Raw genomic sequence first — 19879 nt, forward strand, 5'->3', positions numbered from 1 at the left:
ATTGTAACTCATAGCAATACAAAAACAGGTCCGCAATAAGTGGTGCACAGTTAGTCCCCATTGGAATTCCGATAATCTGACGATATACGGAATCCCCAAAGCGAACAAAAATGTTATCTAGTAAAAATTCAAGGGCGTATATAGTATCAAAGCATGTCCAATTGACATAGTTTTTTTGTTTATTGCTACTAAAAAATGACCTAAAAGAGTTTTAACATATATATTCACATTCTGACTTTTTAAATGCCCATTTAATTAGGTGTGTGAATTTTTTCTCAATGAGAATGTGAGGCAGTGTGGTATACAGGGTAGAAAAATCAAAACTTTGAACAGATTCAAAATCACCAATATAAGCATGCAATTTATCAAGTACTTCCAACGAGTTCTTGACACTCCAAAAGTAATTAATTCCACTATTTTCGAAAGCCTTATTTGAACAATTTATTATCAGGTTTTTAATTGTACGAAGGTATATATTTGTCAGATGATAATAAATGTATATATGCTGAAGCTATATAATCATTTACTATAGAATTTTAAAAAGAAGTTTGCCCCTCTCTTTTCTGAGTGAGCATACTTCTCCTTCACTGAATTGTCCTTATAGTTGTCATATTAGAATTATATTTTAAATTCCACATGATAATATAAACTTGTAAATTGGTCGATTTCGGTAGTAATGGTGATGATTTTCTTGTTGGCAGTTATCACTTCTATATTTGAACAAAGTCTGTAAATAAACTATTAAAAAAAATATCTATGAGAACAATTAAAATAATGATAAGTATTTCGGTGTGCCATGAGCACATAGCACCAGTGTTCAGTGATTAACTTTCATTTGAGGAAGATGTTTTAGAAAAAAATGTTAATGTGAGCTTCTGCCATTACTTGGAGTCAATTGTTAGAGGCATCTATTGTTGTTGTCATAATGGACATTATTAATTTTTCAAGGATCTACTCAAAAACTACTTGATGATTTATGCTCATATCTTAATGTTATAAGCAGATCAATCATTTGTCAATAGAGATCATCTAAGATGGATTTGAAGGGGAAAGTTGACTTGTTTTGCCAAGTTTTTGGAAAGCACTAAAACGTTATATATATTCTATAAATTTGAATAAAAATACTGCAATAGGACATATTATTTAAGTCTATTTTGATATTGCACTTTTCAACTCATCTTCTTTACTTGACTTGACTTAATTCACTTCGTCCCATTGGACACATGGCAACTACAGTAGCTTTTCGTCTTGTCCTGTCCTTGGCTATTTTCTTTGCTTCTCCCTATGTTTTACCAATTTTCTGTAGATCATCAGATGTTAGATCTCTGTGCCAGGTGGATTTTGGTCACCCTCTTTTACTATGACCCTGGGGATTCCAGTCTTAAATGCCTGTTACATTTGTGTTGTTTTTACGTAACGTGTGTCCAGTGTATTGGTTCTTGTCTAGTCCTTTTCCATAGTTCTTTGTTGCTGATTGTATTTGGCCACTTGATTCCAATGATGTTTTCTAAGACACCTGTTCATGAAAACTTGTAATGTTTTGGTAGACGCAGCTGTTAGTCCCTACGTTTCTAACCCATAGAGAAGTATAGACTTTACTTTAAAGTTGAAGATCCTGATTTCAATGTTTGTTCTGAGTGCTTTGCTCCTACAGACTGGCTTAAGGATTGCAAAGTCTTGTTGTGCTTTTCTTTTTCTAGATTGGATGTCTTCATCTGTCCCTCCTGATGTACAGATTACACTTTCAAGATATGTAATTTCTCAGACATCTTCAATTTCAGCATCTCTCATTTTGGTATTGTTAAGGTGGTTCGGGTTTACTCTCATAGATTTTGTCTTAATTTTCATTTATGTACAGTCCTACTTGTTTTGCAGTTGTTTCAAGATTGGTTGCTCATCTTCCATCCCTCACAAAAAATAAATCGATTTACATGTATATTAAAACACAACTTTAGACAGACAAGAATGCAGATATGTTTTTTTTCAAATACATATTAAAGCTGCTTATTAAATATGTTGACCATTTGTTAAGTTATGCAAGTTTGTTCATGTACCCTGTGATAATATTGGAAATACATGTAGATAATACAAGACCACAAACTGTATAGAAACTTGAAGCTTCTTATTTAAATCTCTACTCATTGAAAATGGAGATTTTATTTGATTATTGGACAGTATCTTAAACAAATAGATTACATCACCTTTTATTGTATTTGCTCAATTGAAATTTGTGTTCAGTATGTGTCACTCAAACAATTTAATCTTTTTCACATTCTGAGAGAGATGTCCTGAAAGTTTATAATCTAATAGTGTGAATTTAACAAAAATAAGCATAAAGTTTAAATGTATGTCACCAAATTTATTTATTTAATTGTCTTTGGTTTAGATTCAGTATAATTTGTTTCATTTAGATGCAATTGAAAGCTTTGATTTTTTTGGGGGGATTTTTTTTATTTTTTTTTTGGGGGGGGGGGTAATTTTGATTAAGTGTCAGAAAATAACATTCTTTATGTCACCTGTTGCTAATTACAGGTAAATGGTACAATTATTAATTAACATACAGAAACCACCTGCCTATTATACAGTTAAATCACCAATAATTAATTAGATCCATATTGAATATTATGATTGGTGGTTATAATATTTGTGAATTTAGTGACAGATTCATAATTAAGTGACAGTGTTTCATATATTATAAAATCCATAATCCCTGGAGACGTCATAATACATAATTTGTATTGATTATAGACTACGGACATCAATCGCCTTATGGTAGATCGGGAACAGAGGCTTCATCAATAATATATCCCAGAATGCAATGCGTCTATTGATTACGTTCACAGCATCAATCAATACTATCTAGCTTTGGTGTTGTTATCATGGAAATTTTGTCTTCAATATGAAAATGGATAATTTTTCTCTATTTCCAAAATGTGACATGGATTATTATTAAATTTTTTGTGATTTGAATCATACTCATCAGATTTGTAAATTAGTGACCGCAACAGGCAGGTAAGAAAGAATGTATGTAAGCACAAAAAAATGGATGTTAAAATTAAAATGATTATAAACTCCGCCATTTTCCACTATTGATTTTTGGTCAGTTTATGGAAGAAAGTTGTTTTGACATTTCTGGAAGAGAGAATCAGTATAACAGTTTTGGTCTTGAGATCTTATGTTTGTTAGAGATGATAATTTCATATATTTGATAAAATATACTCAGCAATTCTATTCATCTTGAACAAATCATTTCTGTTATGAACTTATATATTGTATGTATTAATTATTAAAACAAACACTTCTAAGAAATCATTAATTAGCATAAAATATATATAGTTAGATTCCATGGTGGTTTGTTTTTGCCACCCTCTTTTTATATAAACTATTTTTCCTGTAGAATATGCCATCATATCTATAAATAAACAAATGAAACATATTAATTCATCTGTTTTGAAATTTCTAAAAATAATATTAAACAGTACCAATTTTAATGCACAAGACACATATTTTCAACAATGTTTGTCCCTTGAATAATTCTTGAGGCCAAACTATTGAAAATCCAAAATCAAATTCAAAGTTGACAATCATAAACAAAAAGGACCAAATGTATAACCAAACCTATCCAAAGCAAAACAAATTTTGATTGTATGATGTGTGATTTAAGATCAAGTATTTTTTTTTATTGAAAATAATAAATTGCCTTAATGATTTGGCTTAATAAAAAGTTTATTTAATTATTCATGGACAGATACATTGATCATTCCTTGATGCAAGTTTTTCTCCACTTTGATGTTAAGCAGGATCTGCTTAATTACCCTTCCAGAACACCTTTAAGATCACCCCTGACGTTTGGTAGAAATCATTAGGTTTTTTGTTGTGTTTTGTAATATATATATATATACAGTTGTTTGTCAATTGCATGTGGGTTTTTTTTGCCATGGTGTTGACAGGTTATTTTACAATTTATGAGTTTGTATGTCCCTTTGGTATCTATTCTTTTCTACCCCCCCCCCCCCCAAAAAAAAAAACAAAAAAAAACAACATTACCACCTTTCACCACCTTTCAAGTTTGGAGAGGGCAAATTTTTTCTTATTTTCTCTTCTTCGCAAAACTGTTTGATCATGTAAGAAAAACAATTGTATTTTAATTTCCATACAGATTCAAGAAAATTCAGATTCCAGGGATGACTAGTTATTTTTGGACATAACTACCACTGGATGAGGGAGGGGAATATTCATTTATTGCACCACAAAATACAACATATGCAACACATATAACATACATACGCATTCCCTGGTTTTAAAAGAGGTTCTGGAATAGTATTTTCAAGTTTTTTTTAAGTCCAAATTGAATAGAGGGGGATCATTTTTGAGGATTTTATAAAAAAAAAAAAAAAAAAAATTTTATCTTTTCCACAATAAAGATATTCATTGAGGCTTACTTCAGTGTGTTTTTATGTGTAATGACAAAGAGCAATTTTCTTTGTTTAATATTAAGCATATGGTAATTTCATCTTTAAGAGAAATTACGTTTTGAAAAAACAGGTATAAAGTCACTATCACAAATTTTTAAGATTTCACTTTTTAAAGATGTTTCATAGATATGAATCTGTCATAAAATTTGTAAGGCAATTATGAATGGCTTTTTTTATTTAATCTATTTTCTAGCTTTATTGCAAAATTCTTAACTTTTCCTGATTAACGCTCCGTGTAAATTGCTTGATTCTCACATGGAAGAAAATATATTTTAATTTTTAATTTTTATCTGACCAGTACTAGCTGGTCAGTAACCAACAAATGCAAGTCTAAATCATATATAGAATCCTGCTTACACAATTTTAACACCGTTTTATCCTAATGATGTCAGCATTGATAAAAATTTCACACATTAAGATCAGTCAACTTCAACATGTTCAGCCTCATTCTAAAAAATATATAGTTTTCAATTTTAAGGGGAAATAACTCTCTTTTCTTAATATAATTTGTATTTTTTTAACCCTACATGTGCAGTCTGTAATTTAATTGTTTAATGGCTTATATAGACAATTCAAGAAGATTTGGAAACAATCTGTACTAGTTTTTGTCAAGCCTGCAACTTTTGTTGCAGAAAGCTCGACATAGGGATAGTGATGTGGAGGGGGCGGAGGCCTTAGCTAACTTGTTGCTGTCTCAATTGTGTATGTCCTACACCTTTTTCATTTTTGTCGAGCCTGCAACTTTTGTTGCAGAAAGCTCGACATAGGGATAGTGATCTGGCGGCGGCTACGGCGGCGGCGGCGGCGTTAGCTCACTTCTTAAAAGCTTTATATTTTAGAAGGTGGAAGACCTGGATGCTTCATACTTTGTATATAGATGCCTCATGTTACGAAGTTTCTGTCAGTCACTTGTCCAATGTCCTTGACCTCATTTTCATGGTTCAGTGACCTCTTGAAAAAAAAATTCAGATTTTTTGTAACGTTGAATTTTCTCTTATTATAAGTAATAGGAAAATTATATTTGGTATGTGCGTACCTTGCAAGGTCCTCATGCCCGTCATACAGTTATCACTTGACCTCAAACTCATTTCATGGATCAGTGAACAAGGTTAAGTTTTGGTGGTCAAGTCCATATCTCAAATACTATAAGCAATAGGGCTACTATATTTGTTGTATGGAATGATTGTAAGGTGTACATGTCTAGCGGGCAGATGTCATCTGACCTTGACCTCATTTTCATGGTTGAGTGGTCAAGATTAAGTTTTTGAGTTTTAGTATTTTTATCTTATACTATATGCCAAAGGTCAACTATATTTGGTGTATGGAAATATTTTATGATCTATATGTCAGTCGTGCAGGTTTTATTAGACCTTGACCTCATTTTCACGGTTCATTGCTCAGTGTTAAGTTTTTGTGTTTTGGTCTATTTTTCTTACACTATAAGTAATAGGTCAACTATATTTGTTGTATGGAAGCATTGTTAGCTGTACATGTCTGCCTGGCATGGTTCATCTGACCTTGACCTCATTTTCATGGTTCATTGGTCTTTGTTTAGTTATCTTGGTAAATGTTAAGTTTATGTGTCAGTTTTTAATAAAGCTTTATATTTAGGACTATCAACATAATATCAATGATTAGTAAAGAAGGCGAGACATTTCGGCGTGTGCACTCTTGTTATTTGTTTGCCTTTTGCACATATGGGCTTAAAGTGCTTTCCAATAAAAGAGGGAAGAAAGATACCAAAGGGACAGTCAAACTCATTAATCTAAAATAAACCGACAACGCCATGGCTAAAAATGAAAAAAACAAACAGACAAACAATAGTACACATGACACAACATAGAAAACTAAAGAATAGACAACACGAATAAAGTATAATAGTATACATGGTATATGCACCAAAAGTATTATGATATTTTAATACATTGTCATAAATCAGAGTTTGTCAGTCATGTAAAAGAACGATAATGCATAAAATGATGATTTCTCTGAGCTTTAAGATATTACCATAGAAATGACTTGTCATTGATTGAAGTTAAAATAACATATGGCTTGTGCGTTGTTACATAACAAGTAATAAAGCAAGATAAATATATACAGTGGAGGCTTTAAGTTATTGGACTCGGCAGTCTGTATGGATAATGTAATATCTATGGAAAGTCAGGCATAAAACAAATATTATTACGACTATCGGGTACTGGTTAAACCCCTAACTAATACTTTGTAATAATTTGGTCTCTTGTCTACATGGTAATTTTTTATTGCATTTAATAAAGAGTGAAGAATACTGATAATTTGGAAATTTTGACAAAAGAAAACATTATAAAAAAATTGAGCGACTGTTAAAGAGACAATTACCTGACCAATTGGGCCCCCCTTTTGTGGAAACTTTTTTGTTGGTTACTATATAGGGAATCACTGAAGCATTATGCGAGTTGGCCCCTCTTATAGCCAGCCAGTTATAAAAATTTCTGAACCAGCCACTGTCTTCAATGCAGCAAGAAAATCCTGCTCCATATTTGGTCAGGTTGTTGTCTCTTTGACACATTCCCCATTTGCATTCTCAGTTTTATTAACAATTTGTTTAAAATGAACTATAATAATGAGAGATTGTCCATCATGAAAGATTATGTAAATTATAGATTTATTTTTAATGTATGTATACCCCTAAACTTCCTTAAAATTTACCAATTCCAGAATCAGAGACCTCTGAATTGAAATGTTTTTGACATTTATATAGTGTGTTAACTCTCCCTTTCACTGAGGCAGTCCCATTTTCAGATCAAGGTGAACATGGACTTTATTATGAGTGAGCCTTGAATAAGTTTGGCATTGAATGAAGATTCCATGATTAGTGCTTGAACACAGCTTCACATATACTGTTGATGGAGGGGGGATATAGAGGTGGTGCAATCTTTAATTCTTGGTAAAAATAAGTGCTGAATCCAGAGCTAGCTAAAAAATGTGTGAACTCTCTCTGATCCCTTAAATATTAATCATAAACTACTGAATTTTTCAACAACTACTCAACATACAACACTTTACAAATTCGAATAGAATATTATCTCGCAAACAAATTTCATTATGACAAACTTAATGAAAACAAATTGTGATGGGCTCTGTGTTAATTCTAATTTTGGACAAAGAGCTCGGAATAACTCTATGTAATTAGTACTCTACTGACAATAACAACATGAGGAATATTTATAATGGCAGCTATATATCGCCTTTGAACAGGGCCAGGAAGTTGGAGAAATCATTTCTGTTTTTACTTTGACGATTATTACGAGGCTGAAATTGTAGAAATAGTCATATCCTGTGGGTAATGGATTTCTGAAATGTATGACTGACGTCAATTTCAGTTGTTAAGTAACGATTGATTTTCACCCAATCTTAATGAGCTACTATTATAAAAAGTTGTCTTTGTATGATTTTGTGTTTAAATAATAATTTGAAAAAAATCATTCAAGAATTTGCATCTCTTTTATCTAATATTTAATGAGCGAAAAATGTTACATTCATTTAATTAGAATTTATTGACTATGGTGTTATAATAAATGGGTGATTTGAATGGAGAAAAATAGCCCAAAATTGATATTGATTTTGGTACTGAGGTAATTACAAACTGAAGCTAGAAGTAGGTTTTCTTTTCATCGATTTTATGATTTTCTAGAGCAGAAGTTTGTAAGATTATTTAAATTCTCCTTAAAAGCTGACTTTCGATTTCACGGTTTTATATTATTTAATAACCTTAACCTTTGAATTGATTATATACTATGAAACTTTCTTGTTTTTTATGTAAGTAATAAAGAATAAGATTAAGTACATCAGTTTTAATTGATTATATACTGTGAAACTTTTTAGGGGGAGACTCTATATTTAATTAGCAAATCCAGGGATGGGCTCAGAGGTTTATAATAAAAAATATTTTAATAACTTTGAAATTATGATCTAAGACTGGATTCGTTGTAAGTTTTTCCAGATTTGATGACCTTATGATTTATTTAGAATGATCAAGGCTGATAAATTGTTGACGGAACTTAAATCCATGTGTGAAATTTTAATCAATGCTGACATCATAAGGATAAAACAGTGTGAAAATTGTGTAATAAGAATTTTATTATAAACTAACCATGCAGTACTTCTGGCTGGTTATAACCAGTAGTACTGCATGGTTAGTTGAAATTTAAAAAAAAAAATAACTATATGAGACTTTAGAAAATATTTTTCTTTAATTGGTGAATTTAGCAATATTATATATATTTACAACCAAAAATACATATACTCAACAGGAGGGATTAATTTTCAAAGAACTGTTGCAATTGTGCTTGAATTATTTACTAAATTAGTGAAATATTCCTGTAAAAGTATTGCTTTGAGCTTTCTCTAAATTAAAAGACTAAGTATAATCATAGATAAACCATATGGAATCTTTAGGCTTGAATTTTACAGGTTTGTATTTCTTCTTTAGGAAAAAATGGATCTTTTATGTACTTTCAAAAATAGTTTATTATCAACAGAGACTAATTGTACACCTGTGACTTTTGTTGTATTCTTTTAAAAGGGACTCAAAAATAAGGTGTCAACACCAAATTTACTTCAAATGACGTACATGCTTTCAATCCAAGTTCAGTGATCTATATTTTGATTACATAGATTTGATATGTGTGAAAATATTATCTGTAAAATTTAATATCGTGATTAGGTCTAAAACAGGTGTGAACAAAAAATTAAAGTCAGTGAGCTGCTTGTGGATTAGGATACAACAATCTGACTGTCGTACTCAATAAAAGACCTCTGTCTTTAACAACTCTAATAAAGAGTCCAAAGAGGCATCTGTTGAGTTGTAATATAAGCATTTGTCAGGACTATATAATAGTCAATTGCAATTTGCTTCTATGTTCATTTTTTTTTATGATAATGATAATGTTATAGCAGCATTTAAAATGGTTACTGTGATTCTTAAATTAATATTATGGATTCGTTTACATTTTGTGTGTTCTAATATTCTTGGATTGAGGGGAAAAATTGGCTTTTTATAATGCTTGATATTGTGGTTTAGCGAAAGTATGTATAAATTTTCACTGAGCTAGTAGACATTTGATTATTTAGGGGCCAACTGAAGCCAGACTTGGTTGTGGGATTTGAGTATTGACATTCTGTTGAAGACCCAGTGGTGGCCTTAAGCTTCAGCTGTTTTTTGCTCTTTGGTCCGGTTGTAATCTCTTGGTATGGACATATTCCCCCATTTACATTACCACTTTCAGTTTTATTTTATACACCTATTATAGGTAATTTTTATTTCTTCGATCGCTGGAATTACAATGATAGTTCACTTATACCAACAAAATTCCATATAAATAAGTAACAAATCTGTAACAAATAAAATCAGAGTAATTATTTTATTTAATTTATTTTTCAGAGGTTTCCAAGATGCCTATGATGGATTCAATTTATCGGTATCGTCGTGATGTGGGTGAATCCACATCGCCGTCTGCTGGCAATGGTAGTGGAGGATCTGGTACCATGGCAAACGATGTGGCTGCTTCCACAACCAAACCATCAGCTATGGATAATCTAAAGAATAAAATTATGGATGAGATTAACTCTTGTAAGTATAAGAATTGAATGTTAAATTGGAAGATAGCATTCTTAAATTCTCTTTTAATGAATTAAGAAACATTTAGAATCTAAGGTTCCAACTACTTTCATATGTACTTTGTCATCACAGATGAGTTTATGTGGTTTTATGAGTCTTTGTACATTCAGATCCTTCACAGTACACAACAATCTGACCAATGGTTGTCTATAAGATCCTTTTAAAACCCCTTGGTTTGTCACAGCGTATGAATTTTCTGCTCTTTGGTCGGGTTGTTGTCTCTTATTGACACATTCCTCGTTTCCATTCTCAATTTTATTGTCAATAAATGTGTTGTGTACTTGACATGAAAATTTGAACTGTGAATGTTTGGAAGCTTTCATACAATTTTAGTTCCCTGATATCTTTTAGTATTCTTAAAATGAGGAATTTTGACATTTAGGAAATTTGGTGTTGATATCTGTTAAATTCATCTGCAGACCAATGACTATTTGGGGCTTTGCAATAGATGATTGAATATTTATGACTACAAAGTTAAGTTAAGTTAGCTCTCTGAATATTTTTTTAAACCCTGAATCCAACATATCCTTTTATTGACATGATTGATATATTTAGATTTGATGCATATTAAGCTTCAATTAAAATATTTGAATTAAGCTGTATCTTTCTTTAATGATGGTACTAATTTATTTTGTGACATATTTTTAATCCCTGTAAAATACATCCCTGAAGTTATTTTGTTTTAGAAGAATATATCCCTTTGAAATAACATTATCAGTATGATTATCAGACAGATATTGTATCAGAGACCCCTTTAATGCTTCTTCAATATGAAAAGATGTCATAAATTCCTTTCAGGCATGATACAAAAATAAAAAGTACAGATAAATCTAATTTGTGAAATTGGCTGGAAAAAACTAACAAATAAATCTATATTTGTATATAAGTAAAGTATTGACCAAGTGGGAACAGCTGGCTTCATCTCGTCTCAATTACACGTTTACATACCAGATTTCTGTATGTAATTTACGAGGAAGTTTAATTTTTTTACATATATTTCATCTATAAAAAACTATATGAGGGCATGTTACTTTATAATGAATAATTTGTTTTGATATGCAAATCACCAAAAGGGTGTATAGTTATCTGAAGATTCACACACTTACCTTGAAAACAAATGGGAATTCTATTTAAGTTAGTTCAGTTCTTTAAACTTAACTTTAAAATTACAAAACTAACAAAAATGCTTGAAAAACCCTTAAAAATCTATCATTTGTCATATTTTGGTAACTTGTTAGAGTTATTTCCCCTTGCAAGACCTCTTTTGATATCTCAATGTCTAAGTTTTGTCGAGCCTGCAACATTTTTGTCGCAGAAAGCTCCACATAGGGAAGGTGATCCATGCATGTCAAGAGTTTTCACTTGACCTCGACCTCATTTCATGGATCAGTGAACAATTTTAAGTTTGGTGGTCAAGTCTATATCTCAGATACTATAAGCAATCTATAGGTCTAGTACATTTGGTGTATGGAAGTATTGTAAGGTGCACATGAACATGTACAATTGGCAAGTGTTATCTGACCTTGACCTCATTTTCATGGTTCAGTGGTTATTATGAGTTTTTGTGTTTTATCTGGATTTTTTTTATACTGTATGAAATAGGTGTACTATATTTGGTGTATCATTATGGAAGAATTGTAAGGTCTACATGTCCATGGTTCATCTGACCTTGACCTCATTTACATGGTGCATTGGTTAATGTTTAGTTTTCTTGGTTAAGTCTGTTTCTTAGAAACTGTAAGCAATAGGTCAGTTATATTTGACATAGAAAGTGTTGTGTATATTTTAAATTCACTGTTGAAAAAAAGATCAAGACATTATTTTTATTTATTTTATTTTTATGATGACATATGTAAGTAATATTAAATCATAAAACCAGAGAAAGATGAAAAGTAATGACCATCTCCATGTAATGATAACCCAGTAGAGCCAAGCACTCTAACAGTAGCTACATCTCCTTTCTTCATTTGTACTACAACATTCTTTGTTGCTTGAACATATTGATTTATGTTTTGAGCATTTGCTCTATTACCAGAAATGTACTGGTTATTTACAGCAAGTCGTGTTTCAAATCTACTTCTGGGGGGAGTCAAGCAAGTCCAAGAAAATGTGTATGTTCCATCTCGAGGAGCTGTAAATTTTCCTGTCTCTGGACTGTAAGGCTTACCTACATTTGTTACGACTTTGTTGAACTTTACTATCTGGTCAGAACTAAGGCCTCTTAATGTGCTAGACAAGTTGACATGAAAAGCAGGCTTTTGTTTCTCTACAATTGAGAATGAAATTTTATAAATAACTGATAAAGAATATTATAATAAATATATTACATGTATGAAGGTTTTTAAAAGGATATGTAGTCTGACTGCCAATCATCGGTATGTATATATAGTATAAAATGTTTGAAGGTATAAATCACTCTTAAAAAAGTTAATTTTTGTTTTCAACACGATGCAATTACATTTTTTTTTTTTTTATTTTATTTTTTTTATTTTTTTTTTTTCTTCAAGTATAAATGTAAATGAAGAATATACTAGTAGGAGCAAAGTATTACTTGAAGTTAAATATTTTTTATCGGATTATTGGCATCTATATCAGCAGTTGCTGTTACCTTTAGATGGAGCATGTCATAAATTAGACCAGTGCAAATTAAATCTGTCAATGCATATCTACTTCATAGTTTTCCTTCAATTACAAATTCTAAAGATTATTGCTAAAACACAACAACACTTGCAGTTTTTTGTGACCATTATAGCCCTAATACAGATAATATATGCACATTGGCTTGGACATAAATCACATTTAAACAATGATCTCTTTTTTAAATATGAATAATATCTTTTAATACTTACGGTTGCCTGGTTTTTCCCACCCAGATCTTTCCAGAATTTTTTTAACATCAGATTTTATCCCTCCAGACCTTGCCAGAATTTTATGACCATCTGACTGAATAGACTCGAGAATACCAGCAGCTGACACTTCATGTCCATAGTGATAAAGAAATGGTCCAATCCAAGAAATAATTATTATCACTAGCTGTAAACAGATGACATTATGCATTATTCCCATTTAAGCTTTTTGGGATAGAATTATACATTTTTCATACTAAAACTAAACATTTCAATATAATAAATTAAAATGAATAAACCAATTTTTGAGACATATAAAGCGTAAAAAATAAGATATATTTGTAAAGTCTTAATGCTTGACAAACTGTGTGCTAGATTTCCTCAAAAGCACTAAAATACTCATTTGCATGTGCCAGACATACTTTATAATCAAGAATCCTAAAAACTTCTTCTATTAAACCTTCTTAATGACAAAAATTGTGTTTAATTAAATTTATAAAAGATGTCATCTGCTTTTGAAAGTCAAGCCAATGTTACTTAAAATCTTTTTGCATATACAGTTGACAAAATTTCTTTACTAACAGAAAAATAAAATTATATTGTATTTTGAACTTCTTATCAAATCATAAATAAATTTCATCCACTGTTTAATAGTGTTGAATTCTAAAAAAAACCTTTAAAAGTGAAAATAATCAGAAATCAAAAACATAAAAAAAAAATCTTAAAGGGACATGCACATAGTAATTTTTTGAATGAGCCTTAATTTGTAATCATACCTGCATGTTTGGTGATGAAAATTTACAATATTCAATGGAGGTTCAAACTGTTGCTGATCTGTTGATACATACAATTTGCTTTGGAGATATTCCATTTGATATATACTTATAACATTGTTCTATGACATAATTTGCAAGCATGCAACAGTAACAGGTTTTATAGTATCAGTTGCAGTTCCATTTGAAGTTCTGGTAATTCTATATTTTAATGAGAGTTTAATTGAATTCAGTAAAAGATATTCAGATTTATAGATACAAAAGAGATATTCAAACTCATAATAATGATAAACGACCAAACAACAAAGCGATTGATTTTAAAAAATCCCAATGTAGACAACTTTTAAAAAGAGTGAGCTAAACAATTTCCCTCTCAAAAACAAGTGGTGTTCTCAGGTGCTCCTAAAAGGTAGTCAGTTCCTGCTCCACTTGTAGTACCCAATTACACAAAAAAACTCTTTAAAACTTTCATATAAATGCAGCATCTGGCTGGTACTAGATTATTCCCTTCAAAATAGAAAAAAATGTCATCTTTTTATGACTTAAAGTTCAATGCCCTTTCTGTATTTGGTTAATGTTTTAGTTTTCTTGATTAAGTCTGTTTCTTAGAAACTGTAAGCAATAGGTCAGTTATTGACATAGAAAGTGTTGTGTATATTTTTAATTCACTGTTGAAAAAAAGATCAAGACATTATTTTTATTTATTTTATTTTCCTGATGACATATGTAAGTAATATTAAATCATAAAACCAGAGAAAGATGAAAAGTAATTACCATCTCCATATAATGATAACCCATAAGAGCCAAGCACTCTAACAGTAGCTACATCTCCTTTCTTCATTTGTACTACAACATTCTTTGTGGCTTGAACATACTGATTTATGTTTTGAGCATTTGCTCTATTACCGGAAATGTACTGGTTATTTACAGCAAGTCGTGTTTCAAATCTACTTCCGGGGGGAGTCAAACAAGTCCAAGAAAATGTGTATGTTCCATCTCTTGGTGATATAAATTTTCCTGTCGCTGGACTGTAATGTTTACCGATATTTGTTACGACTTTGTTGAACTTTACTATCTGGTCAGAACTAAGGCCTCTTAATGTGCTAGACAAGTTGACATGAAAAGCAGGCTTTTGTTTCTCTACAATTGAGAATGAAATTTTATAAATAACTGATAAAGAATATTATAATAAATATATTACATGTATTAAAGTTTTTAAAAGGATATGTAGTCTGATTGCCAATCATCAGTATGTATATATAGTATAAAATGTTTGAAGGTATAAATAACTCTTAAAAAAGTTAATTTTTGTTTTCAACACGATGCAATTACATTTTTTTTTTTTTTATTTTTTTTTTTTTCTTCAAAGTATAAATGTAAATGAAGAATATACTAGTAAAAGCAAAGTATTACTTGAAATTAAATATTTTGTCTTGGAAGATTGGCATCTATATCAGCAGTTGCTGTTACCTTTAGATGGAGCATGTTATAAATTAGACCAGTGCAAGTTAAATGTATCAATGCATCTATTTCATAGTTTACTTTCAATTACAAGTTCTATAAATTATTGCTAAAACACAACAACACTTGCATTTTTTTTTAGACCCTTACAGCCCTAATACAGATAATATATGAGCATTGGCTTGGACATAAATCACATCTCTTTTTTGAATATGAATAATATCTTTTAATACTTACGTTTATCTGGGTTTTCCCATCCAGATCTTTCCAGAATTTTTTTAACATCAGATTTAATCCCTCCAGACCTTGCCAGAATTTTATGAACATCTGACTGAATAGACTCGAGAATACCAGCAGCCGACACTTCATATCCATAGTAATAAAGAAATGGTCCAATCCAAGAAACAATTATTATAACCAGCTGTAAAAGGATTAAATTATGCATTATTGACCTATTAACTTTTAGCTTTTTAAAATAAAATTACATCATTACATGTTACCTATACTTTTCAATATTAAAAAATAAGATGAATAAACCAATTTTGGAGTGTAAAAAATAAGATATATTTTGGAAAATCTTAATGCTTGACCATGTTGACTAACTGTGTGCTAGATTTCTGCAAAAGAAGTGTTTTTGCTGGTTAAATATTTTTGTTATTTTTGCAATGCCTACAGAAGCATTGAAATACTAATTGAAATATGAATTTTCCGTTAAAATATTTTGAAATTATTAAGGAACTAAGGTTTTAACTCCCTCAGGTAAAGTTGACTTTAGATGAATTTGGCTATTTATTTTACGTATTTTTGACATAAAGCTCTTCAACGATTTCTGTACTTGTCAATCTTCAGATTTCAAATGTTTGGCTTTGAGCGTTCCTGATGAAGGTAAATCCAGAAAAGTGCCTCGGACACAAGAAATTATTAAACTTGTTGTTTTCAATTTTTTGCCAGAGCTACTTAATCAAGAATCAAAGAAAAAAATTCTATTGAACTTTCTTAAAGACAATATTAAACTTGAAAAGTGTGTGAAAAATGTAAATTTATAAAAATGTGTCATCAGCTTTTGAACATCAAGCCAGTGTTATTTTAAATTTCCTTGCATATAAAGTTGTCAAAAGTTTTTTTACTAACAAAAAACTAGAACTATCAAATCATGAATAAATTCCATCCCCTGTATTATTATGTTGAATACTAAAAAAAAATTCAACTGAAATCAAATAGCATTAAAAAAAATCTTAGAGGGACACATGATAATTTTGAATATGAGACTTAATTTGTATAAATCATACCTGCATGTTTGGTGATAAAAAAATAACAATATACAGTAGATGTTCAAACTGTTGCTGATTTGTTGATACATACAATTTGCTTTGGAGATATTCCATTTGATATATACTTATAACAATGTTCTATGACATTTTGCAAGCATGCAACAGTAACAGGTTCTATGGTATCAGTTTTGGTTATAATTGAAGTCTGGTAATTCTATCTTTTAGCATTTTTAAGTTACGAGTTCAATTGAATTCAATATGACTGTTCAGTAAAAGATATATGCATGCAGATTTAGATACCTAAGAGATATTCAAACTCATAATAATGGCCAAATGACTGATTTAAAAAAAAAATCACAATGTAGACAACAATGAACAAAACAATTATCCTCTCAAAAACAAGTGATAATCTGAGAGGTGCACCAAAAGGGTAGGTAGTTCCTGCTCCACATGAACAGCTGGCTTCATCTCCTCTCAATTACACGTTTACATACCAGATTTCTGTATGTAATTTACGAGGAAGTTTAATTTTTTTACATATAGTATTTCATCTTTAAAAAAACTACATGAGGGCATGTTACTTTATAATGAATAATTTGTTTTGATATATGCAAATCACCAAAAGAGTGTGAAGATCTGAAGATTCACACACTTACCTTGAAAACAAATGGGAATTCTATTTAAGTTAGTTCAGTTCTTTAAACTTAACTTTAAAATTACAAAACTAACAAAAATGCTTGAAAAACCCTTAAAAATCTATTATTTGTCATATTTTGGTAACTTGTTAGAGTTATTTCCCCTTTCAAGACCTCTTTTGATATCAATGTTTAAGTTTTTTCGAGGCTGAAACTTTTGTTGCAGAAAGCTCCACATAGGGAAGGTGATCCATGAATGTCAGAGTTTTCACTTGACCTTGACCTCATTTTATGGATCAGTGAACAATTTTAAGTTTTGGTGGTCAAGTCTATATGTCAGATACTATAAGCAGTCTATAGGTCTAGTATATTTGGTGTATGGAAGTATTGTAAGGTGCGCATGAACATGTACAATTGGCAAGTGTTATCTGACCTTGACCTCATTTTTATGGTTCAGTGGTTATTATGAGTTTTTGTGTTTTATCTGGATTTTTTTTATACTGTATGAAATAGGTGTACTATATTTGGTGTATCATTATGGAAGAATTGTAATCTCTACATATCCATGGTTCATCTGACCTTGACCTCATTTACATGGTGCATTGGTTAATGTTTAGTTTTCTTGGTTAAGTCTGTTTCTTAGAAACTGTAAGCAATAGGTCAGTTATTGACATAGAAAGTGTTGTGTATATTTTAAATTCACTGTTGAAAAAAAGATCAAGACATTATTTTTATTTATTTTATTTTTATGATGACATATGTAAGTAATATTAAATCATAAAACCAGAGAAAGATGAAAAATTATAGCCACCTCCATATAAGGATAACCCATAGGAGCCAATCACTCTCACAGTAGCTACATCTCCTTTCTTCATTTGTACTACAACATTCTTTGTGGCTTGAACATACTGATTTATGTTTTGAGCATTTGCTCTATTACCGGAAATGTACTGGTTATTTACAGCAAGTCGTGTTTCAAATCTACTTTTCGTGAAAGTCAAACAAGTCCAAGAAAATGTGTATGTTCCATCTCGAGGAGCTGTAAATTTTCCTGTCTTTGGACTGTAAGGCTTACCGACATTTGTTACTATTGTGTCGAACTTTACTATCTGGTCAGATTTAAGGTTGCTTAAGTTTTTAGACAAGTTTGCAAAGAAGGCTGGTTTATATTTCCCTAAAATAATAATATGAAAGTTAAGCAATGGTATTCTAACATAAACATATAATATATAATAAAAGAGATGTGGTATGATCGCCAATCTTAGTATGCAGTGTCAAAAATATTAGAATGAGAGATTCACTCTCAAAAAAAGTTAATTCTAGGTAATAAAAGGCTGTGGTTGTCCCACTAGTATTCTGACCTGCAATGTAAGAAAAGGATTTAAATTTCTGTTAAAGGAACAACAAAGACTTAAAAATTACGATTTGATTTGTTTGTTTTAAATGTATTCATAAAGAATTTATTAGTTGAATGCAAATAAAATTGAGAATGGAAATGGGGAATGTGTCAAAGAGACAACAACCCGACCAAATAAAAAACAACAGCAGAAATTAAACTGTCACCAACAGGTCTTCAATGTAGCGAGAAATTCCCGCACCCAGAGGCAGACTATAGCTGGAGCACACTTGGTTTTTTATTTGATTTCAATTGTATCATTCCTTACCATTAACTGGTTTTTCTGGTCCAGATCTTTCCAGAATTTTTTTAACATCAGACTGTATAGATTCAAGAATTCCAGCAGCTGATACTTCATTTCCATAGTGACAAATAAAGGGTCCAATCAAAGTAATAAATATGATAACCAGCTGTAAAAAGAATGATATTATGCATTATTGACCTACTACCTTAAGCTTTTTGAAATAAAATTACATCATAAGCTATACATTTCAATATAATAAATTAAAATGAATAATCAAATTTTGGAGATATAAAGCTTAAATAATAAGATATATTTTGAAAGTCTTAACGCTTGACTAACTGTGCTAGATTTCTGCAAAAGAAGTGTTTTTGCTGGTTTAATGTTATTGTTATTTTTGCAATGCCCATATATTCACTAAAATACTCAATTGCATGTGCCAGACATACTAAATCTTACAAGAATCATAAAAATTTCTTCTATTAAACCTTCTTGTTGACAAAAACTTCGTGTAAATTTATAAAAGATGTCATCTGCTTTTGAAAGTCAAGCCAGTTTTACTTAAAATCTTCTTGCATATAAAGCTGACAAAATTTCTTTACGAACAAAAAACTAGAACTAAACTGTATTTTGAACTCAAATCATGAATAAATATCATCCACTGTAAAATAATGTTGAATTCTAAAAAAAAAAAACCTTCAAAACTGAAATCAAATAACATTAAAACAAAATCTAATAGGGACACACACAAAGTAATTGTGTATTCATAGACTTAATTTGTAATCAGAATTTGATAAAGCTATGATTACAAATTAAGGGGGTCTAAATCATTTATATAGGATTTCTCTATATTTTTCTCTAAATGAACTTTATCTTATGGTTAATAGAAAAATAAAATAAAAAATGGGGTCACCGTTCATTTGCGCTCACAATCTGCCTTCGAAAGAAGCATACATCTTTGCAAAAGTGTTTTTTTTCTGTTGAACTAATAGAGAAATAAAGGTAATATCGAAATAAAAAAAGAAATTTATTACAGAAATCGCTTAAATTTTACAATAATTTAGTTTAAGTACAGCATATATCGAAATTATATTAAAAAATATAGGTCACCGATGAGTTAAA

At 30.4% G+C, this 19879-nt stretch overlaps 2 protein-coding genes across 12 annotated transcripts in view; one reads left to right on the forward strand and one right to left on the reverse strand.

Annotated features, from left to right (window-relative positions):
* Window positions 1-19879, forward strand: part of LOC143049770 (synaptotagmin-1-like) — an 87637-nt gene that overhangs the window by 37464 nt on the left and 30294 nt on the right. For 9 of the 10 annotated variants that reach the window (XM_076223490.1, XM_076223495.1, XM_076223491.1 and 6 more), the window contains one exon: window positions 9898-10086. In XM_076223490.1, coding sequence (XP_076079605.1) covers window positions 9909-10086 — 178 coding nt within the window. In that variant the 5' untranslated portion in view covers window positions 9898-9908. Of the gene's footprint in view, window positions 1-2844; window positions 3013-9897; window positions 10087-19879 lie in introns of those variants that run through there. The other variant, XM_076223498.1, reaches the window with a different exon arrangement.
* Window positions 12986-16586, reverse strand: LOC143049769 (complement C1q-like protein 3). Of its 2 annotated transcripts, XM_076223487.1 has the most exons (5): window positions 16504-16584; window positions 15452-15635; window positions 14528-14893; window positions 13757-14260; window positions 12986-13167 (listed from the first exon to the last, which is right to left on the reverse strand). In XM_076223487.1, the coding sequence occupies exons 1-4, from the start codon at window positions 16507-16509 to the stop codon at window positions 14196-14198; spliced, it is 621 nt and encodes a 206-aa protein (XP_076079602.1). In that variant the 5' UTR covers window positions 16510-16584; the 3' UTR covers window positions 12986-13167; window positions 13757-14195. The 2 variants fall into 2 exon arrangements, with proteins under 2 accessions (XP_076079602.1, XP_076079603.1); XM_076223488.1 differs by lacking the exons at window positions 13757-14260; window positions 14528-14893 and having other exon boundaries at window positions 16504-16586.

This window comes from Mytilus galloprovincialis, chromosome 10, assembly GCF_965363235.1.
Source record: "Mytilus galloprovincialis chromosome 10, xbMytGall1.hap1.1, whole genome shotgun sequence".
Lineage (NCBI taxonomy): Eukaryota > Metazoa > Mollusca > Bivalvia > Mytilida > Mytilidae > Mytilus > Mytilus galloprovincialis.